We start from the raw sequence: 23,895 nt of genomic DNA, 5'->3' as shown, positions 1-23,895 counted from the left end.
TCGTTATCGCATCTTAACCCTGTTAAATGTGCCATCGTTCCCGTTGGTGTCATCACCGTAGTCCATATTAATCGATCACCAGAAGCAGTACGGATGATGACATTATCGCCATCATACCTCCCACTCTATTTTTCTCACTATTCTCTCTCACTTTCTCCCTCCTTTACTATCTTTATATTTCTCTTTTTTTCTTACTATATTCTCTTTCTCTTCGTCTCAATATCTTTCTCTCCTCCCTGTTGCGTGTTCGTTATTAGCAGATGAAGATATTCATCCATCCACGCCGCGCATATAACGAGGCTCAAATCATACTTGGCATAGAGAGGCTTTGCAATTACTGACATCGTCATAAACATCTATCTTTCCCCTCGAGGTATGAAACACTGGTAATGCGCAAGTGTGCACCCATCGAAATATTATCTTCTTCTTCTTTGTGTTGTGTCTTAGGACGTATTTTTCGTCCGCTTCTTTGATCTTTGCACGATGACGTCTTTTGCAACTGCTCTTACCCTAGTTTTACTTCACGCATGCGCGAAAACGAATCCATTCTACAGGTTGGCGATGGTATAAGATGAGAAGCCAAGAGAAGACTTCGCATACAATGATCCCAGCATTGACGCAACCAACGCTGATAATGTACGCCACTCTCGTGTTGTGCGGCGAACTTCGTCATTATAACAAATAGAATCGACAATGTATATAACGTGCCGGATTATGCTCTGCGTATAGATCATGGAATTTATGTTATCGTCAACTACAGATAAGAGACCACTAGGAGTATTATCAGTCACTTGTGGAAAACGGAAGTACACTGTAATATAATTTGTGTATTGGAATCGAATTGATTTCGCTGTGCGTGGGAAATTCAGGAAATATCACATTCAGTGTTGCGATGATGAAGATGATGCTCACACATTCTGCAGAGAATCGACCACATCTGGGCGATAACAAAGGTAAATTCATGAGAGCGAAAGCATCCTGCACAGTTTTGGTGGCAGTGTTGATACCTGATTGGATGAAGATGATGTTTTTGTAGCATGGTCTTGTCAAGGTGGCGGTAGGAAAAAAAAAACACAACCATTTGTTGGAGAATTTAGGAGCACGCGAACTGAGAGGGATGAAGATCTAATTTAATCGAACGAGGGATTCCTGTTGATGAAGATGGCATCATCGTATCAGTGGCAGAGTGGCGTTGGGTGCACTTACTCAATGAACCTTACAGTCGATCTGGTCGGTGGGTTCTTGTACGGGAAGGGCCTGACCCTCTTCTGCGTGCTCGTTCTACCACTGGTCTTCGTTGTCGGCCTCATTAGCAACATGGCTTTTATCGTCGTCGTCATACGCGTACCGCGGATGCGCAATCGCACCAACTGCTACCTCATCAATCTGGCAATCACCGACATCATCTTCTTACTGTCCATCGTCGGTACGGACATTTTGGCCTACATACTATCCCCGATAGCCGGAGATACGTCCTACCTTGGATGGCAAGGTTACATGTACCTGATGGTGATCGTTCACACCGTGTACTTCGCGTCACTGTTCTTCATCACTCTCGTGACCATCGATCGGTTCTACGCCCTCTGTCGACCGTTGAAACTTCGCCACGTCAACCAGACGCGGCAGACGGCTGTCCTGACGACGACGTCCTGGCTAATGTCCTTCCTCATCGCCTCCATGCTCTTTGTGCCCGGTTGCACTTCCCGCTACATCTTGTGCATCACGTGGCCTGACGTGGAGCGATTCTCGAACTTTCCCTCGCACGTGCTGAGCTCGTACGTCTCCACGTACTTCCTAGGCTTCAAGGTCGTGCCGTACGCCGTGACGCTCGTCCTCAACTTGACGCTCTACGTAAAGATAGTCAGCGGAGTGCGCGCCTCAGGCGCCCGGCTGCGCGTCCACAGCGACACCAGAGACAAGGATAAAGCCCAGGTCATCCGACTGGTGATCGTCAACGGGGTGGCCTTCTTTCTCCTCCTTGCTCCCTTCGAGATCAACGCCACCGTTCTTGTCATCAAGACCCTGCTTGGAGACTACTCCTACGCGACTTTTCACAAGGTCGTCAGCTTTTTCGCTCTCACCCTGACGTATATCAATTCGGTGGTCAACCCGCTGATTTTTGCGTTCATCAGTAAATCCTACAGAGTGGCCTTCAAAGAAGCGTTCGGAGTATCGCAGTGGCGTCAAAAGAGGAATATGTCAACCTCTACACTTAGTAGTTACAAACAGAACACCAGCGAAACCGTCATTGCCCCCAACACGTCGTAAACATGGTAAACTTTTACCACCTACGCGATGTTTCAAGTAGTAGTGGATGTTGATAACTCCATGTAAATTTGCCCCCAAAATTGCTCTTACATTTGAATGTTGTTGATGGGACATGCGCTTGGCGTTTGTTACAGAGCTTTCTTAATCATGTATATACATGAATGTATTTACCAATGTCAATTACTATTTAACTGTCTATAGGTTCTATTATTCATTGATATTGAGTTTAATTAAAGTACGATTCCACATCAAGTTAAAGTTAGCTTTGGTTTACGTAAAATCAAACAAAAAGAACTATATTAGTTTCATCCAGTAAGTTGTGAAGTCTTGAAATTCCCCGTGTTTTTACAGAACATTGATCCTGTTTGGCTAATTAAAGTGTCTAGTGTCGAAGTGTGTAATCCAATTCTTGTTGAATTCTGAACAGATTTTGTTGATTTTTCAATGGTATGATCATTTTGAGACAGTTGTGTATTGTCTATTTACGTAAAATGTTTTGCAACATTGCCAATGCAAGCTGAAAAAGCATGACGTGCCTATTATTGTGATACTTATATACACGACAAAAAAAGTAACTCTCACCTAATCAAAAGAGATTAACTTTTTAACAAAATGTGTTAAGGTGAATAATTTGGCTGGTTTATATCTTCATGAAACGAGTCACGATAGGTGTGAGGGGGTCAAGCGATGGACGATAAACGACAACGGCACTTGGACATACACCAGAAACACAATGTTTCACAGACCCTTGAAAAGTACCTTTTGGACTTTTGGAAAAGTGACCATTTTTTTTTTTTTTGGTCTTTCTTTGTCTCCTAATGTTTTTCCCGTAAGAAAGTTACACTCTATTCATTAAAGGAGAATTATCATTATTATTATCATCATTATCATTATTATTATTATTATCATTATTATTATTATTATTATTATTATTATTATTATTATTATCATTCATTGTTGTTATTGTTTTTCTGTGCATTTATGCTTTCTCATGACAGTCGTGCATGTGATAATCGATAACGAAGTAAGATACTCGGAAATACCATTCATGCATCATTTTTCGTCAAACATTTCATGGCAGGTCCATGCTATGTTTATATCAACAAACGAAGTGATACCAAGCAAACCGACCTTAAACCTTTATATGGTAGCTACACTAAAATTAAGACATCACAAGGGTAACATTGACCTGAAAGGAATCTTTCACAAGATATTTTAATTCATGCCATAAAAACTGGGCGAAAAACTCCCACTCTTCCTACCAAATCGTCGTTGTGGTGCAATGATCCGTAAATGACGACTTTTAGTATGAAATGGTCATAATTACTAACTAGCTAATTTAAAAGTGTGATCTATATGCTGGTTCGTTTGTTTGTTGTGGGTTTTGTGGGTATTTGTGGGTCCTGAGCTAATGGCATCGTAACCTCAGCAGAATTGTATAATGCGATTGTGACCGATATCATTATAAGGAGAAAAGCATCTGAAACTTTACATTTCTATAAGTTTCTTGTTTCTTCAGTATCATTTTGATGAAATATCTATCTGTTTCTCTCTATTCATGATATTTGACTATATTCTATCGAAGTTAGAAGGGATCGTATAGTTTTTGGTTGAGACTTAACTTCAGGTTTTTATCATTTTTTGATGAGATAGTGAGAAACCTCTTATGAAATGTGAAAGAGCATGTAATTCCATGAGGATTTCAACGTTTATTTGATGAAAATTGATTTTGAAATGGCTGAGATATCCAACACAGAACCATCCTCATAAAGTGTGGGACCCACATTTTATTACGATCGTTTTGTTTTACTTTGTTTTTGGATGTTTCAGCTATTCCAAACCCGATTTTCATCAAATGAACTTTGAATTCCTCTTAAAATGGTATGCTCTGTACTATTTCATAAGTGTATTCTTGGTATCTCGCAAAAAAGTTAAAGCCCAATTTTCATCTCCACCAATACTGTACCATCCCTTTAACATGAAAATCGGCGACAAATGATTTAGACTGTCTTCATGGCGAAATGTTCAGGGGAACCTTCTAAAATATATGATTTTTTTTTTTGCCTTCATGAGTGTTTAAACGCACTTTTTAACGTTTCCTGTTTAAAACTCTCAGCTGCATGATCATGGCAGGGTCTGTGATATTACGTAATTAATGAAGCTATGGAAATGTATGTGGAAAATAAATGCTACGTGCTTAAAAATGGCAATCTGTAAGCAACCGGATTTTCCATACTCAGTAGTTTGGAATCAACAATAGGATTAATGGTTTTTAAGGGTGGTGATAAGTATAAGATCAGAAGGATATGAAGATTTTGATGGCAGAATGGGTTAAACGTCATTAGTAAACATTTTAAATCTATTTCATAATCAGATAAGAGCAATTTACCTTTCTAGTAAAACCTCGCATGTTACATAGCAAGGGATATTTTTGAAGTTATGATTAAGAATATCAAAATTTTTAGCATCTTTTAAATCGCAAATATCTAAACTGAACAAGAAAGGGGTTAACTTATTTTGTCATTAATCTTTTCATGTTTATATGAAATATGTGTGTGCATGCGTGTGCGTGCATACGTGCGTACGTGTGCGTGTGTGTATATAAAACTGAAAGAAGATGGCATGATTTAGCGTTTTATTCATATTGATCATATTTCATGAAGAGTTTAAGGGCACTTTGGTCTGCATATCAACTTACTTCAATTCAATTCAATTCAGTTCAATTCAATTACACTTTAGCTCCGTTCAACCAATGGTAATGCAAAGTACGAAGTGTTACGCACGCATGAGTGTATACTGAGGAAAAGGATGCATATTTTGAAAATGCCTCTGTGCAAGCGAAGCTGAGAGCTGCCAAGTCTTACCGATTCTATGGAGGCTCTCTGGAGCAACCGTTGTGCCTCAGTGGGTGAGATGACGGGTTCTAAATCATGACGTCTCTGGTTCGAATCCTTTTTACGTCATCTTGCAAGAGCTAACGTCTGGTTGTTTGTATGATATGCACTTATATAATCTAACTGGTCGCGAAAATTTCAAATTTCTTGAAGGAGGACGAAGGATGAGCTTGATCTGGCAACGTGGCGCAGTTTAAGTACGGGATAGAAGTTAAACAATATATTAGATTCTGCGGAAATCGTAATTCAAACTCCGACTTCATTCTGTTCAACCATTTCTTCTGACCATGAAACAAACAAAAAAGGACTCACACATGTCACACGCACGCACATCCTCACACACATATCCATATTCAAAAAGGGCCTGAAAGTGACAAGGTAGCTTGGAGCCGTTGAAGCATACATGTTTATATTTCCTTTTCTTCACAACGCAGAAGTACACAGTACTGGGTGTTGCTGCATGAAGTATAGGAAACACTTCCATGTGTGTTTTCGATCCACTTGTTGCGTGCGAAGAATTGTACTTAGTGGAAGTGTTGGCGGTCATCTATACCCCGCGAATGCGGAAACGTAGGATGTAAAATTAATTTCGTCATACGCCCTCATTAGTTTGTCTGGCGGTGAATCTCGCTGTGAATTTCCCGCATTCTTATGTATGATAAATAGATATTTCTTAATTTTGTCACATTTGTTGATGCCATTTCAAAGGAAATATTTGGCACTTATCCCCACGAGTAAACCTTACCGTTACGCATAGTTTGATACAACGAAGTTTTGTGATATTGTGTGACACTGCTTGTTGAATTGACCGACTAAATGATGTTTTATTCACTTGCAATATACCGAGTTAAGTTTTAGCTTCTTTACCTGTTAAATGGTAAATCTCTGCGATTCCCTAATGCAATGATAAGGAGGTAGACAACAGGTGGTATATTTATGGAGTTGATTCAAACAGTTTAAACTATTTCGAGACGGGAAGAGCAACACGTTCGAAAGCCTGATGGGAAATGTTGTCGGCCGCATTGGTGGATATAACAAATTGCCTTATCGATCAATGGATAAGGATGACATCACCGTTACGTCAGATATGGAATCGAGATTACGTAGTTAAATTTCGGCCCAGTGAAATGTGAAATGTGAAATGTTAAATATCAATTCACTTTGATCTGTGCATGAGATATTATAATATCAAACTGTTTTTCTTTCAATCGCTTCTCTTCTTCTTTCTTTTTGCGTTCGCTTTGTAAGCCTTTACTGCGGTTTTTTACTATGACGCAGAATAAAGACGGATCATTCCGCAATACCTACACGCAAGAAGTTTTTTTAGTTAATTGTCCTGGTTGCTACCAACACATCCAACATTCCAGACAAAATAATGGTTACTATGGGAGTAATAGAGTGGGCCCACATACCGTCAAAGTTACAACAATAATGTAAATGTCTCAAAGTGTAGTATTCTTTTGTTTGATATCATGAACAGGTAGAGTAGTTCCCATAGAGAGAATGCGATGGGAACATTTATTTTCCATAACGAACCTGTGTTTAGGTTTGTTTGGGTTATTTTTCTTTCTTTTCTCCTAGCTTTTTTTTTTCTTTTTGGATATTGCACGCTGCGGCCTAACAGTTTTGGCGGACGGAAAAAACATGATTACAGTGACATCATGGATAATATACCCGCTTATGAAAGACCAATAGACTTTGATATTTATGAACAGGAAATGACGTCAATCCTTGAGTTGAACTTTTTTAGCGATAAGCAATGGACCCTACAGAGAACATCGTTATTTTTGATCACCGATTTTATGTGCAATACTATATATGCAGTCATGTTACCGGTAAGTTAATCTTGCCATTTGCATAATCTTTACTACTCATTAATGACTTGATTGCGAATGACATGGGAGCGGCGTCATTTTTGATAATCGTCAAGCGAACTACTAATGACAACTGAATGAGGCACATGGAAAGGATGATCTTACATCATAAATTCTGAGAATCATTCCATATCACAGACGCCCTGACGCTGCAGTAGATATATTAAGATGCATCTCCTGTATGTCGTTATCTCGTGGTTTTTGTTTGTTTTCTTTTCTTTTCTGCCTCCTCCTCCTCCCCACTTCCCTACTCCTTCTTCTTCTTTTTCTTCTTCGTCTTCTTCCCCCTCGTCCTCTTCCTCTTGTTCATCTTTCTTCCTCTACTTCCACTGCTCTTCATCTCCCTCCCCTTCCCTATGCCCTGTTTTTTTTTCTTCTTTTTCTTTTTCTTCTACATAACCGCTGCTGGAAGTTTGATATGCATTGGATGTGATTGTAAAAAGTGCAGCTGTGCTTATAAAGATCTAAATAGCTTATTTTGACATTTTGCCGATAGGTGAAAAATGGCGGGGGAGGGAACATAAATGTTCCATCTAAAAAGGTTCGAAATTGCTTCTACCTGCATGAAGGCAGTAGTTATGAATCTTGAGACGAGGTTTCTGGATTTGTATAACTGCCCGCCATCGAGAAACCACTTATCCTCACTCCTGAAATGCTCTAATGTTTCAATCATACACATACACACATACACACAAGTGCACTTACATATCTTGCAGCAATATGTTTCTGCTCGGAGTCTCGAAGATATTGTATTCACAACAGTCGTGACAGTAGCAACGAAAAATCCGTGTAAGACATAGTTTTAACAGCCACGTCTTACACTTTACCCTTTACTACTGTTGTGAATGTATATATGCATATATATATATACATATCATATACATATATATATATATATATATATATAGAGAGAGAGAGAGAGAGAGAGAGAGAGAGAGAGAGAGGGAGAGAGGGAGAGGGGGGCGGAGAGAGGGAGGAAAGTGTTTTTCACGCATTCGTAATATCTGTCCTATTTCTCCGTTTCTTGCAATATCCGCTTGATGGCGTCATTTGCAGAGGCACAGGGGGAATCCCCCATCGCTGATAGAACTTTTATTGCCCGCTATGGGTTATGAGGTCGCCCATTCCCGCCCCCCCCCCCCCCCTCCACTTCTCTCCCTTTCTCTCCCTTCCTCTCCCCCTCTCTCCCTTCTTCGCACTCCGGAAAACTCCCCCTCGTCTGTTGCACAATTGAGCATGTCTCCAACGATTACTATCTCATTTTAGATATTACTTTTTTCTACCCCTACCCCCCCCCCGTTCCCTCACAGACACAGACACACACGCGCGCACACACACACACACACACACACAAACACACAAAATGAGCGACCCTAAACATCACAAAACACAAAGAAGTTGACAAATAAATGCCACGGATTGGGGACTATATATACCGTAAATTCCATGAATTGATTCTGTTGCGTCTTCATGAAATATCAAGCCTCGAAACACTCGGTGAATCCCAGCAAGTTCAAATGTAAATGTCAAAGGTATTCTGCTGACAATGGGTCACGCATGATTCTTTTGAAATTTGCTACAATCATAATGCTGACAGGAAGAATCACTAGAGATCTGTGGGGGTTGTGAAAATCACCTGTGCAGTTTGTCTTTGTTTTGTTCTTTGTTTTTATCCACTGACTGACATACGTTAACACCACTGGATCCCATTCGAGGTTCTGTCATGACGACACGAAGCCATCAACAATACAAACTGCTGATATTTCTTATGGTGCAAAAAAAAAAACACCTTAAAAAAGCTTCACATTTTCTCCTACTCCTAACCAAACACTATTTAGTAAACTTTGACTTAATGTACTATATCTACGTTACCACATCCTACTCCAGCTTAAAGGGCTTGTATAGTATTGGTTGAGGTGAGGATTCAGCTTTTAACGTTTTTAGAGACACTAAGAAACCACTCAATGGAATGTTAAGGAGTATTGTGATTCTAAGGGGGATTCAAAATTTATTTGATGAAAATTGGTTTGAAATGGTCGAGATTTCCAAAAACAGAGTAAAACGAAGCGATCCTAATAAAAGATTATTAGGATCCCTTTGTTTTGGATATCTCAGCCATTTCAAAACCAACTTTCATCAAATAAACTCTGAATTCCTCTTAGAATTACAGGTTCCTTCATATTTCATAAGAAATTTTTAATTAACTCACACAAAAAGAGTTGGAAACCTTAAGCTCCTTCTCAACCAAGGCTATACCAGCTCTTTAATTAATGTTTTGCCAAGCGAAGCGGTGTAGAGAGAAATCACGGATGACTAAAACTTAACACTGACGTCACACTCACACGCACTTTTTTTTCTTTCTTTTTTTCAGCTCACCTCCCTTGAAAAATATCTACTGGTATACGGAGGCTGTATCACCCGCACATATCAATTTCAATAACATTTATGGCAAAGTGGCCATGCAAACCAATCATTCTCAGCACGAGAGGCACGATTTTAATTTCAACAGCTCTTTGTAACCTAAGATGGATACACTCAGAATACACTCAGCAATCATTCTATACATTTTTACCTTCTTCTCTTTTCTTTCTAGGTCTTGGTCAGATTTTTAATTTGTTGCGAGTTTCTTTCTTCTTCTTTTTTTTCTTTTTTCTTTCTTTTTTTTTTTTTGCACGGTGACATCATGGAGGCGGGGTCCACCTCCTATTGTGACATCATTACTATAACCGTGGGACAGTCCTCGATCTTGGCTTAGTGTCACTCAACCTTTTGACTGTGCGACCCTGATATTGAGGTGTTCATCCTGTTTTCGCGGTTGGACTACACAGGAAGCTTGCCCCGCTGGAAAGAACAACAATTAGAATCTGGCTTTGCTATATAAGCGTCGACGTGTCAAAAATTCCTCGGGGACACGATGCATGCATAGGCAGTGGTAGGAGTGAGGAAAATGTGTTTTCTGAATTACTTTCAATACTCAAGTACAAGCTGACAAGCGGATTATTGAACCTCAGGTATAAACCGGCAACGATGTACGCGGGCGAATTTATTCAACTTTATTAGGGTACTGATTGTCCAGGCGAAGAGATCTTTAGCTACTGTGCCATTTAAAGTGCGTTTTATATCGGAACATTAACTGAATTTTTATCATTGTAAACTGTGGCCATAGTGAGAAATGAATTCAATATCAGACGGAGTTTATGGCGGAAACGTCACTGTTGTTGAAGATGCTATCTGCCACGCATACAGAAATGTCACTGTAGAACAGCTGGACCTGTGGCTGTACGGCCCAGGTTTGACGTTGTTCTGCGAACTCATCTTGCCCATCATATTCACAGTCGGTCTCCTGAGCAACTTGGCATTCATCTACGCAACCCTGCGGGTATCTCGAATGAGAAACCCAACGAACTGCTACCTCACAAATCTGGCAGTTACAGACATACTCTTTTTGCTGATCCGCGTCGGGTCGGACATCTTGGCGTACATCATCTCGCCTATATCAGGAGATACGTCTTACCTCGGTTGGCATGGTTACGTGTATTTCATGTTCGTCATCCACACGGCCTATTTCGCGTCCCTGTTCTTCATCACCCTTGTGACTTTCGATCGGTACAACGCCGTGTGTCGACCGATGATCACTCGACATACGAGCAGAAGGCGACGTGCCGCCATATCGTCTACGTCTTCATGGATCGTCTCGACCCTCCTCTCGGCAACCCTCTTCATCCCCGGTGTCACGTATCGATACTCAATCTGCCTGACATGGCCGAACACCGAGACGACGAGGAATCTGCCGCATGCAACCATCGACTCTTTTATCTCAGATTACTTCGTTCTCTTGAAAGTCGTCCCATTTCTTCTCGCACTTGTCCTGAACACGACCATGTATGTCAAGATAGTCTACGAGCTGCGGGCGGCGGCGTCAAGACTCCGCGCGCACGGGGACGTTAGGGAGAGAGCGAACCGTCGTGTTATCAGAATGGTGATCGTTAACGGCATCGCCTTTTTCGTCCTGCTCGGGCCGTTCGAGATCAATGCCACAGTGCACATAGTTGCGAATTTCATCGGGCCATATCACTTTAGACCCGCGTACAGGGTGATTAATTTTATCGCTTTTACGCTGACCTACCTGAACTCGGTGGTAAACCCATTCATATACACTATCATGAGCAAGACGTATCGAGACTGTGCAAAAGAGGCGTTTTGTCTCAACAGGTGTTGTGAAACGAGAAAAACGGTGGAACCAGTCGCGGTCTGAAGTGGAAGCCACACGAACAGAATCGATGTCTTAGTATAATGTATGACATTAATATTTAACAAACTGAAATGTGTTACGCAGCTTTCGTCTGTATCATCATGTTGTACTTCCAGGGGCAGCACCCAGCAAACTGAAATACAGTTTTTATCTGAAAAAAAAAAACTAGCAAAAAAAAAAAACCAAACCAAAATACCTTCAGTAAGTATTCTCGAGCGTGGTTCAAACAATTATAGGCATATTATAAGTTAGCTTTGTCCGTTTATGAGTAATAGATTTTTGCCGTTCTATTTCATATCAGTGAAATCTTGATGCATAATAGCGTGACGATCTACCTGCCACTGCTGTTTCGATTAAACATGAGTTATGATTTTAACAGGTAGATTAAACAACAGCAAGTGAGGATGGTATATGGCAGTCTGTAAGGGATTAGGCAAATGGATCCACGAATTAACCCCTCGTGCGCTTTGAGTGTGGATCGGCACAGAAAATCCTAAGCCATTGTACACACTGCCCAAAGTCCCTGGCACAGAAAGTGGTAAGTTCTGAAACCAGGAATCATATTTTGTTTCGATCAACAGTATGGACGTCAAAACACAACAGATTTTTTGTTTGACTAAATGATACTGTTGTCATGAAGCATGATTCTTGTCTAAGGATTCTGCGATCTTGGAGCTATTCCGATTTCGTGTTAGTAAAGGTCACACAGTCCAATAGAAAATAATGAGGTTGCACACCCTCATTTCATTCCATAAGAAATGTAAAATATTTTTTCCTCTTCAAGGTTTACACTAAATGGTGCTAGATAACATAACATTTTTCGAAAGAAGTTTAATGTATAAACCAAGCATACATGATGTGTTATTTAAAAAGCGGTGTTGTCTCACTGTTTTCCAAAACAATCCTGTGGATTGTACGAAGGAAAGAGATCCTAAGAGATCCTAAGAGACTAATGGCCTGATGCACGGAATGCTCTCCCTAATCATCTAGAGCAAGTCACATCTTTTCTTAAACCACTCTGATAGAAAATTAAAGGAAGCAATGATGAATAAATATTGTGTTTAGAACAAATGATAAAACCTATGATATATTGAAATACATGGTGTATTGACAATTAAAACAGGAACGCGTATTTCTATATGTTAATTTATGTTCACTTTAAGCATAAACACATTACTAGTAATTATTTTCTTTTCAGGTAAAATAAAACCTGGCCGCTCGTAAATCCCCCCCCCCCCACCCCACGCACTTGCACTCTATTCCTTTTCTTTCTGTAAATCCCAGAGAACAGCTTTTCAGTCGTTTTGTCGAGAGGAAAGGGCGGTCATTTCATCATTGTGCTGTTTATTATGACGGCCCACGTATGTCCCGGGGAAAAAAAAAACATGTAGAAATTTACTGTATCTTGTATTTATTTATTGAATTTGTTTATGAAACTTGATTTCTTGTAGGAACTTCTTTGTTATTGTTGTATTTTTGCTTGTATACAATGTATTCTTGGCAGAAAAAGTTGCTGAAATATATAGAAATTGGAATCTGAAATTCCACGTGATACAATTATTCTAATGATTATCACTTGACTTAAAAGTTTGTCATAGCCTTTTTCAAGGGCCCTCATGTTTTTATCACTGACAATTGTGAGCGAAGTGATCCCGACCTCGTTATCTCTCGCTTGGGTTTATCTCTCGGTTGTGGCTGAACTCTGCGGTCTCACTGACGACCATCTGTTCAGGGCCTTTGACAAAGACTAATTTTATCGACAAGTCAGTCGATTTTCTAGACCCAAATTGTGCACTAACATCATGTATACACACAATCTTGAGCATTCTGTTATTTTGTATCTTGTGTTCACCATTTAACTGCAAATATAAATTCATTTCTATTTGACAATGTATACAGCTGATAACATTTTCTGTTTCGTATTCTGCTTTTCTCTCGTACATACTAATCCGAAGTCGAATACATGTCTATGTTATGTCTTCTGATTCATTTCGTGTTATGTATGCTGAAAAGAAAGAAAGAATGAAATAAATGAAATGAAATGAGATGAGATTAAATGAAATCCATGGCAAACAATTATTTCTCTTCGTAGGTCCTAGAGCATCTTGATAGCATAAAACATGACAACATTCAACGAAGAGTTTTGCTCTTCAGTGTGAGGCAGTGGTTATTCTTTTATAGACTCTTCCGATATTAAATTATATATATATATATATATATATATATATATATATATATATATATATATATATATATATATTTGTATTCGTCTCTTTGACTATTCAGTACGTACGCATCCTTTATACATCTTGTCCAAACTTTTGGCCTATATCCGTCAATCGATTTGGCCATGGGGGAGAAGATCCTTGAACCTGAGTTTATCTTCTCTGAGCTCTTTAGTATCTAGGTCACCCTTAGATATTACCCTGGTGTGTGTGTGTGTGTGTGTGTGTGTGTGTGTGTGCTCTTTATTGCCACTCTCCAAAAATACCCAATGTCGCTTTACATTACGTTCTCGTGCTGAACTGAAATCCCATTAAGTTCGATCTGTTCGAGACTCTTCCCCTCCTCGATCCACCCCCATCACTTTTTGTCTTCTCCATCATGAGAAATGTTACAATCAAGAACCATCCAAAACCAAACGTAGAGGAATGAGTCATTAATTTGACACATATTGGTCTCGTTTTTCCATTATTATTTCCTCTAAATGTTTCATAGGTTGAAGTTATCTCATGATTCATTTCATTTCATTTCATTTCATTTATTAGGTTTCCACACAAATCATACAGTGTTGCGTTAACAACATCCATCAATGACAATGTAAAGTGACACAAAAATTCTAAGTTATAAGTTCCCCATACAAAAAAAAAAAAAAAATTGTACATAGCACAAAATCTATCAAAATTATTCTAAAGGGTACATTCTTGACGGATAAATAAAATTGTGTGTGGAGGTGAATTGATCCCCTCTGTGAGGGTTTTTTATTGTTCTTTTCATAATTCTTCGTTTTGCTGGCAGAATTTGCAAAGCCTTTCATAATCGCTAATTTTTACAAATTAATGCATTCTCAGATTGGCAAACAACTCAGAATATCCTGTATTCATAAAAGGAATGTCTTACGGCGCTCAAAAGTCACTTCCAGAGCCTTTAATATTAAAGCCCTCCTTCGCTCTATCTCAAACAAGTTTGAAACAGCCATGCAGTCACATCTGTAATTGGTAACTCATTCACCGGCACCTGAGCAAGGGCACCCATGATGATTAGTGACGAGCGCAGCAGTCTAGGAAGGAACAACAACAATCAGGGAGCAATTGGGAAGAAAATAAATGCAAAATGCGGAAGTAACTACCCTACTGCCTCTGAATCACAGTAACCAAGTGAAGAGTCCAACCGAAAAAGGAAAATTGGCCGCATCTATTCGACATCAGGCGCGGAGGGCGGGAAGCGTGACAGCCGGGAGAGGTGATATCTACAGCGGTGCGTGCCCCCACTTGACTTCGCAAAAGGGGAATAACCTCGAATAACAACATCGATAAACTAGCTGTAATGTCGATCTTGAAAAGGGCACGCCTCTCCCTCCCCCCCCCCCATCTTCTCTCTTAGGGATTGATGTTGGACAGTATATATGAGATGATGAATTACTGCCCTCGACGATTCCGAGCTGACAGAGTTAAGTGACATTTCCTTAGAGTTTATTGCGCTTGCCGTGATCGACCAACGACGAGAAGACGGTTGTGTCCTGCGCTTGGACGTTGCTATACATCTTGAAAGCCCTGAGAATTATTTGGATTATTGGAACATAGGAACATATTCCATAAATGACATGAAATATATTATATTCCATGAAGAAAGAACGTTAGCATTACCGCAGAAGAAAAAAAATATGTATATCTTCATATTAATAGTTATTAGTCATGGAGATGCCACACTGAGGTTCGAAAATAACATTCTAAAGAGCAATAATTTGTACCATCTGATCCTATAGGTCAATATTTACAAACTTACTAACCATTATCATATCCTCAATCCTATGAATTCCAGCTGCCATCGACTTTGAAATATTTTAACTAAATCTATGTTTTCCTTTTCTGACCCTATAGATTTTGGAATTCTTTCGATAATAGCATGAAAGAAGTGTGTCAATATTTCCACTTCTAAACTGTCATTTTTTTCATCCCTACATAGCAGAAGTTTTACATCATTAGTTGTACAAACCCAAATTTTAAGTCCTTATCTTTTTACTCATTAAAAATTGTGACTTATTTCAAAACAAAATCTTCTCTCAACACTTTACAGTGAGCACATTCGTCTTGTGTCTCTCTTGCAATGGTATTGACCCTTCAACTCCTCCCCCCCCCTCCCCCTTTATTGTTAATGAGAGGACTGAAAATATCAAACCATGCTTTTTCTTATAAATGTCACGGATTAAAATTATATTTCCGTTCATTGAATTTTCCTTTATCACAATGGTGTATGTATTAATTGATCTTACATAACTATGTGCGATACATAGATATCTTACTCTAATTACACTTTTATTGGAAATGAAAATTAGTGAATAAATGAAGTGAAATGAAATCATGGCAAAACGGTAAAATACCTCTGGTATAATACTTCGTAAACATTGGACAATAACGCTAGAATACGTCCCGAAAAATGCATTCCCACGGTTTTTTTAAAGAGATTCATCTTCACCAAATACGCTTCACCAACGTAGACAATACTCTCTCTCTCTCTCTCTCTCTCTCTCTCTCTCTCTATTTCTGTGTATATGTGTATGTGTGTGTGTGTGTGTGTGCGTGAAAATTTGCGGAGTCTTGATCAGAAAGAGCGACAGTATGACTCATGATGAAGAATTAAGGTGGAACATTGACTTGAGGAATATGGGTAAAAAGGGGAGAGAAACATTGATTGATGTAGGTTGAAAATGATGTAATACACATAACATTAAACATGATATATTTTCTATATTATAATGTATCATACATTAGGTCATACGTTTGTGTCTTCATACGTTATAGCAAAAATGCTTATTTATTTATGTATTTATTCATTTATTTATTTATTTCGATTTATTTATACAAGATGGCCCCGTCAGTACTCGAGTATTTACTTAATATGTAAAATATAGTTATATTCATGTTTGACTTCCGTTGTTTTATGTTTCGCAATTGCCAAGATGTTTTGAAACTGTTATGTTGAAATTACGCTTTTCATTCTATTTTATTCCTCAGTTTAATTTTGATTTCATATTATGCTTGATTAATACTTTAATCTCATGCAAGCACCTTGGTTTATCATGTTCTACTGACAGTGACTGACAATGAAGCGGAAGCATAGAAATACCAAGAGTCAAAAGCTTCAACCAATCAAGCGAGCAATAAAAATGGACATATAAATAGATTAAACTTTTATCTTTATTACAGAGATAGGGAGGTGGCTGGATATTCAGATTTGTGAAAGAAGAGGGCATATATATCTATATATAATGTAAATCGTCGCGCATATCAAGCTCTGAGACGACAACACAAATAAGTAGATATTACGTACTTTGAACCTACAGCTATGTTGTTATTGTACTTCATGAGATCGAGCGCTCGTATTTGAGGCCTACAGACAAACTGCGATGAAACATTTTTCTTTCTACTCCTTTCGGCCTCTTCCCTTTTCCTGTGAAAATCGCCGAAGTATTAGCATCATATGAACGTCTAATCACTTTATATCTCTGACAAATCCTTGTCCTTGAGCATCGCAGAAAACAATCTAAAGAGGGAGAGATAGAGAGAGACGAAACGAGAGGGGAAAAGATTGAGGGAGAGAGAGAAGGAGCTTTTCAAGATAGAGAGAGGGAGTGAGTGAAGGACAAACAGAAGAAAAGGGAAAAAACAGTCATGACAATACTTTCGGGAAAACATGCACGGAGAATCAATCTCCGAAATGCCGGAGGAGACAACGCACAATTGCCGTAATAATAACCGCCGCATCACCATCGCCCGCCAACGATGTAACTCGGTTCATCTGTCTTTAGGAGGATGACTGAAAGAAAGTGCAGAGCACAGTTTGTGTAATCAAGCTTTTTCCCCTTTTTTCCCCGGCATTCTGCGCGTCTTCTACACGGAAATGCTTAAAGACAATGTGACGCCACGAGCCACGACGATTACTCGACCAATCTGAAGAACTCCTAAAAACGCCAACGCCAACGTCATCACCCAACACGAATAACAGCAGCATCAGATTATATAAACATAAAACTGTTTATGTCCGTTTTATTTTGATTTGTAACCAATATCTACACACACACACACACACACACACACACACACACACACACACACACACACACGCTGGCCATTGATCGGCACGCATAAACACATAGAGCACATTATACACACATTGACACATTCAAATACGATCTCATAACAGGTCGGTGTTCTACTAGTATACTGCAAAGCGTCATCAGAGTCATCAACAACAACATTGACGCCAATAACGAACAGCTGTCATTTTCGAGGCAATTTATTTAAGGAGGGCACGTTATTGAACACAAGAATGGCCGCTTTTCCAGGCTCGAAACCATGAAATTGTCACGAATGTTTAGAGTAAGGTAATTCAAAATACAGAACATTCAGTTTTTTAAAACACAAATACTTCAGTCAGTCTTGTCAGGCGATATTATGAGTATCCATATTGTGCACATCGGTTCCCATAAACTCCGGTGTTAACCTCATTATGTGAGCAGGTAATGAGAAACTCAGCTATTCAAGCTATTAAAAGCGGTGAATATAAACGTGCTTTGAACACAACGATACAAGAAAAAGTGGAGATATGAATAGAGCTTGTATTAATCATTATGATCATCACCATGACACATTTTTCTGAACACTCACGATATGAGAAAAAGTGGAGATATGAAAACAGCTTGTATTAGTCATTATAATGATCAATTCGACACATATTTCTGAACACTCACGATATGAGAAAAAGACGAGATATGAAAACGGCTTGTATTAGTCATTATAATGATCAATTCAACACATATTTCTGAACACAACGATATGGGAAACAGTCAAGATATGAAAAGAGCCTTATTAAACATGAACATTATGACGACACATATTTCGCAGAGTATAGTTAGCTCTGTATTTTTCAGTCAATCTCTAGACAAGTTGGGGGTGACACCAGCTGCAGCTACGAGAAAAGAAGCCATCGCAAAACGAGAAGGCATGGAAAGTGATTCTACAATGTGATGGCACACAGGCAATGACAGGAGTCGGTGGTTGAGCCAAATTATACACACCATAGCCCAGCGAATGATCGCTCATTCGGGCCCGACCTCTGCGAATGAAAGCACACAGGAGAATGAATCATTTAGTCATGCATTCAGACAGCGACAAAACGAATGTGGGGGAAAACGATCCTCGTTATCCTGTTTTATATTATGTTACCAATAATAGATTCACTTACCAATACAGTGGTAAGGAGATGATGACGATTATTGTATTGATAAGAAACTTATTTCATTTTTGTTTTGTCTAGACAATGTTGATATTATAATAAGATTGACAATCCGTATAGAAAATCATTGATAGTAATTATAGTAACAATGGTAAGCCTGCTTATTAATGTCACATGAGTTGATTTCAGTATTGCTTTGGGCAAATCATTTTTCAATAGGATCATATGTATTTCATTCCAATAAACAACAACAAAAACAAAAAGACCAAGATTGTGAATGAATAGAACACTTTATATACACTCAGCAAAAGAAAAGAAAGTAAACACTTTTTCCGTTACATATGTTTCATAGAAGATTTGGGTAAAATATTTTGGTGTTGTATACCATATTAAAGGTTATTTATTAGGCTCTCAACCCAGTAGGGTGGTACAACGGGAAAAGTTTACGCATGAGTGAACACATTCGTTTTTGTATTCCAAGGCACAAAAGTAAAAATTGCAGAAATTTACATCTTGTCATTCATACCATATTATATAAATGACCTTCAAGATAGCATTGAAAACAAAAGATCAGTTTAACACAGAAGAGACATGAATGAATAGCAAAAAAAAAGTTTTTGTTCCCTTGTATCTTTTTAAATCCTAAAACAGAAACAAAGTGGGAAACTAAAGGGGAAAAAAGTGTGGGGGGTTGTCAACTCAAATTCAAAAGAGCTATACAGGAGGTAAGCCACGAAGATGATTAAATGGAAGGGAATTTCTGAATTTCATTATTTTGATTTAGGAACTTTAGAATTCATGAGACAAATTTAAAATCAAATATCATTTTCATTTTCCTCAATTTGAAATAACATTTCAAATTTCTACCTTTTTGTTGATATTGCCTCTTTTCTTATGTCATTTGAATTTGGATTTGACGGAAGATTCTTCCTTTTTTTTCATTACTTTTGCCTTTCTTTATCTTTGGGGGCTACAAAATCTTTACAGAGATCAGTGTGTGATTTTTGCAAAGTAATTTGTGCTTCTAAGTGTGTTCAATTTGTTTTTGCTCTCATTGTTATATGGACAAGCACCTACGCATGAATAAGAACTTGTCCATTTTTGCAATTTTTACTTTCGTGTCTTGGAAGAGAAAAACGCATGTTTTCACTCATGCGTAAAGTTTAATGACCTAACAGGTTTAATAGCCAAATAAATTACCTTTAACATGGTATATAAAACGTTAACATTAAGCTAAATATTCTATGAGAAATATGAGCTTGAAAAAGTGTTTACTTTCTTTTTTTGCTGAGTGTAGATCATTTCATTCGCAATACACACTTCGACCAATTATCGAATTACTGTAACTTTAGCTCTGCCCATCGTCCATCGTCCATATCGTCCATATAAAAATGAAAATTTTTTAGATCAACTAGTCAGCAGCGACTGATCTCCACATTGGGATTATCACTGTCCAAGTGAAGTGTCGAACACTAATCGTAAAGGCCAAAAGCTGCAAGATGTTTGTAGTCCCATGTATAAGGAGACATACCCAAAATGATAAAAAGGTTCGTTAATCCTACACACACAAAAAGTGCGCACCATGGACCGCGGGAATTACAAACCTTTGGAATTACGAATCTTGCTAGTATCTCGTTGTTTGTTTGTTTGTTTGTTTGTTTGCTTTGCTTTTTTTAGTTGTTGTTTTGTTTTGTTTTGTTTTTGTTTTGTTTTTGTTTTTGTTTTTGTTTTTTGTTGTGTTTACGAACCTTTGGAGTAACGAACTTTATATACCCTAAAAGTCATACCTTGTGTTTCGCAGTGTGTACCGTAGTAGCCTGAAAGACAAGTGCAGGTGTAGCCGAACCATAAATAGTCTGTGCATTCTCCGCCATTCTGGCACGGATTCGACGCGCAGTTATTCGTGTTCACTGGAAGGAGAAGAAGGATAATGTTCCATTAATCTCAATAATGTTTAATTAATCTGTAAAGTTCATTATAAATTAAGTGTCTCGTTTATGTGCACTGTAAATCATTTAATATGATAACGTTTGCTTGTCATTGGTTAAGACAGAGCCCGAGTAAACGAACTGTACAAACATAAGGAAACGTTTTTCTGTAAAAGTAAGTAATGTGAGCTCTAAATTATAAGCAGTGAATATTTAAAAAAAAATGATGTTCTGTGCATGCGTGAGGCAACTGTTTCCATTGTTTTGATATCATTACTATCACTTAAAAAGGCCTCAATCTTTTCATATCTTCTCTGGATGTATAGCAAGCTGTAAAATGATGACACTCGTCAGTGACCTACGAAGCAGACAAAACTATTAAAAGAGGAAAAGCGAATAAATAGAGACAAGGAGAGAAAAAGATTCACATTATTTACTCCAGGGCTTTCTGTCTAGCCTATATTTTATATAATTATACAACGCCCCATTTTAGAGGAACGCTTCCATCCAAAAATCACGTAAAATATTTTAGTTCTCTTTATCAGAACATGTGTGGCTGTGTGTGTGTGTGTATGTTTTGTGTTTGTCCATTCAATTTTTCTGTATGTATATGGGTGCATGAAAAGTGAGAACACTTTTTTTTTCTTTTTTGGTTATCTTTCTCACGGAATTCGCCTTCGCAATCGAAACCGTAGAAGCCTTCGGGACACAGGCAGTGGTACTCGGTGACTCCGCGCAGCACGTATTCCGAACACTCTCCGCCGTTCAGGCAAGGGCTTTGGTCACACGGACCAGCTGTTGACAAAGATCGGATGGGGGAGGGGGTGGGGAGGGTAATTAGTAACAACGTCAACTATACACCTTCTTTGCATAAAGTGCATAAAACACAAAAAAAAAGAAAAGTTAACAGCGATGACGATTAGAATGATAACTGTCAGTGACAGTGACTCTTTTAGAGAAAAAAATCATTTCCAAAATTTCATTAATTTCATAAGAAAGAGAAAAAAATCCATGCAGAGCAGTGCAAACAAAATGATCAAAATCGGATAAGAAATACGGAAGTTATGACATTCCGAAGAAATGTGAAATATCAAAATGTAATATCTTCTTCATTTCTTCTCTTATTTTTGTCATTTTCGGAACGTCCTGTAGGGTAGGGAATTGTTGTTGTTTTTCTACTTCTTTTAAAGTTTATTTATTTTCGGGGTGGATTTCCTCCTTGACTTATCTCAAAGGCAAAATTCTAATTTCGAGTGAAATTTTATTGAAGACGAAATGTTGTGGCTTTTTTTCCTGGCCTTCGTTTTAAGAACTGATTCTTGCCCAAGTTGGGGTAATAAGCTTGTTCAGAGTTAGCTCCTCTTTACATGTGTAATAGAAACAATATTTATCTCAATTGGTTCGACTTCACTCGCTTTCAAAGCGACATAATACGTAAGCTTGCGTATGCCCAACACGTCACATTAAAGGTCCTGTTTGCCTTTGGGAGCAGTGATTTGAAAAAAAAATAAAAATAAAATCAAGATATCATATTTGATGCATATGCGTAGGTGTGTTGCACCACAAAACATCCTACCATATAAATTTTTCGCAATAAAGCATGAAATATAGGGAGATAAATATCAGTATTTTTCTCAATAAACCGTAACTGTATATGGTATAATCTGGAAACATTTCAATAATAGCTATTGTCCACATTTTGTATGAATCATTTAACAATACTTAAAATCAATTCAACTGGTTCAAATTTTTACAGTGGTTGTTTCTATCCCTAACGCACATTTTGGAACTATTTTTAACAATGTTTAAGCATTAATGCTGGGTTTTTGTTTAATTTGCAAAAGAATGGTGAATTATGCCTTTAAACATAACTTGAGGAAATGGCTGACTTTATCACTACTCCTACTTCTATTACTATGTTACTACAATTGATAATAATAATGATAATAATAATGATAATAATAATAATAATATTAATATTAATAATAATAATAATAATAATGATAATGATTATAATAATAATAACAATAATAATGAAATAATGATAATAACGATTATACGACTACTACCATGACTATTATTTCTACTATGCTTGACTACTACTACTTTTGCTACTACTACTATTACTACTACAGCATCTACTTTTATACTATTTCTACTGCCACTCCTATACTACTATACTAGTAGTCGTACTAATAGAAGTACTAATTCCATGACTGAGACTATACTGGTTTATTCTTCTGTGCAGTGACAACTATTACAATAAAACAGGTATCTAAAACATTTTAAGAAAAAAAAACAAGTTGGAGATGGGAGAAACGGTATACTTTATTTCACCAATGGCCTATATATACGTTACCACGTGCAGACTGAATGAGAAGGAATGAGCAGAAGGCAATGAAACACAAAGAGATCGCTCGGCTAGCCATCCTTCTCTTCGATATTTTGGCGACGATTCTGCTGAAAGAGGATCTACAAAGTGTATCCGGTAAAGTTTGTGTGGCGCTTTCTTGATCGAGGTATAAAGCAGTGACTGAGATGCCGAGCAGATTGTCTGCGCAGTTAAAGGGTCGAGAGCTATGCGGGGATGTATAAACGCGCGTAAACCAATCGTGTATTGTAAACAGTCTGCATCATCAACCTTAATGCAATAATCCGCAGCTGTAAAAATACCGAGTCGCATTGCAAATTTTATACTAGTGATTGTACATATTCTAACAGATTAAACCCACACAGATGGATGTTAATGATTACTTCGGAGTATGAATGTTTCACCTTTCTCGTGTTTATATCGATATATGTTTTCCAGTTTTATCGGAAGGCAGAGGTATAATCATATTGACTCCCGTCTAACGAAAACTTTGTGATATTTTGTTGCATGTTTGAACATAGGCTCCAGTAGAGGGAGACAGTGCCAGTTCATTAAATTGTAACTGGGAATTCGATAATACTATAATATAGTCGATCAACGAAGTTTGAATCAATTTTTCCTGCCAAATACTTCTGTAATGTTAAGTGACGCACATTCTTTACGATTGAAGAAAACATCAATTCTATACCGCCACGTAAGCCTGAATATCATTTTCCACTTTCGAAACCGATCCAAAGATAAAGAAAAGTATACAGCATTAGACTAAAACAATGAATGTTACTTTGATTTTTTTTACCACTCCATTGATATACATTACTACGATTATATTATGTACACATGGTATGTATATTAT

General features: G+C 38.0%; 3 protein-coding genes across 3 annotated transcripts; 2 read left to right on the top strand and 1 right to left on the bottom strand.

Annotated features, from left to right (window-relative positions):
• The first annotated feature begins 1,161 nt into the window (after positions 1-1,161).
• On the top strand, positions 1,162-2,268 carry LOC139719560 (somatostatin receptor type 5-like). The gene has a single exon (XM_071630972.1). It carries the CDS (start codon positions 1,162-1,164, stop codon positions 2,266-2,268), a length of 1,107 nt encoding a protein of 368 aa, XP_071487073.1.
• A 7,940-nt stretch (positions 2,269-10,208) lies between these two features.
• Positions 10,209-11,291, top strand: LOC139719559 (somatostatin receptor type 5-like). Its single transcript, XM_071630970.1, has one exon. It carries the CDS (start codon positions 10,209-10,211, stop codon positions 11,289-11,291), a length of 1,083 nt encoding a protein of 360 aa, XP_071487071.1.
• A 6,497-nt stretch (positions 11,292-17,788) lies between these two features.
• LOC139719619 (protein delta homolog 2-like) lies at positions 17,789-23,300 on the bottom strand. Its single transcript, XM_071631026.1, has 4 exons — positions 23,031-23,300; positions 21,338-21,466; positions 20,531-20,653; positions 17,789-18,623 (listed from the first exon to the last, which is right to left on the bottom strand). The coding sequence occupies exons 1-4, from the start codon at positions 23,098-23,100 to the stop codon at positions 18,607-18,609; spliced, it is 339 nt and encodes a 112-aa protein (XP_071487127.1). The 5' UTR covers positions 23,101-23,300; the 3' UTR covers positions 17,789-18,606.
• Positions 23,301-23,895: the final 595 nt, after the last annotated feature.

The sequence above is a fragment of the Diadema antillarum genome, unplaced genomic scaffold (genome assembly GCF_040938485.1).
Source record: "Diadema antillarum isolate AM-2024a unplaced genomic scaffold, OU_Dant_1.0 scf00000112, whole genome shotgun sequence".
In the NCBI taxonomy this organism is placed as follows: domain Eukaryota; kingdom Metazoa; phylum Echinodermata; class Echinoidea; order Diadematoida; family Diadematidae; genus Diadema; species Diadema antillarum.
The sequence above is the reverse complement of the archived record's forward strand: the minus strand, read 5'-3'. Positions and strand labels throughout refer to the sequence as shown.

What these genes read in the sequence shown, in the direction of transcription:
- LOC139719560 (XM_071630972.1), top strand. Translation starts at nt 1,162, where the DNA reads ATGGCATCATCGTATCAGTGGCAGAGTGGCGTTGGGTGCACTTACTCA.
- LOC139719559 (XM_071630970.1), top strand. Translation starts at nt 10,209, where the DNA reads ATGAATTCAATATCAGACGGAGTTTATGGCGGAAACGTCACTGTTGTT.
- LOC139719619 (XM_071631026.1), bottom strand. Translation starts at nt 23,100, where the DNA reads ATGGCTAGCCGAGCGATCTCTTTGTGTTTCATTGCCTTCTGCTCATTC. An exon ending in TCTCATTCAGTCTGCACGTG is followed by an intron (nt 21,467 to 23,030) that starts GTAACGTATATA and finishes CTTTGTCAACAG; the next exon opens with CTGGTCCGTGTGACCAAAGC. An exon ending in CGATTGCGAAGGCGAATTCC is followed by an intron (nt 20,654 to 21,337) that starts GTGAGAAAGATA and finishes TTCTCCTTCCAG; the next exon opens with TGAACACGAATAACTGCGCG.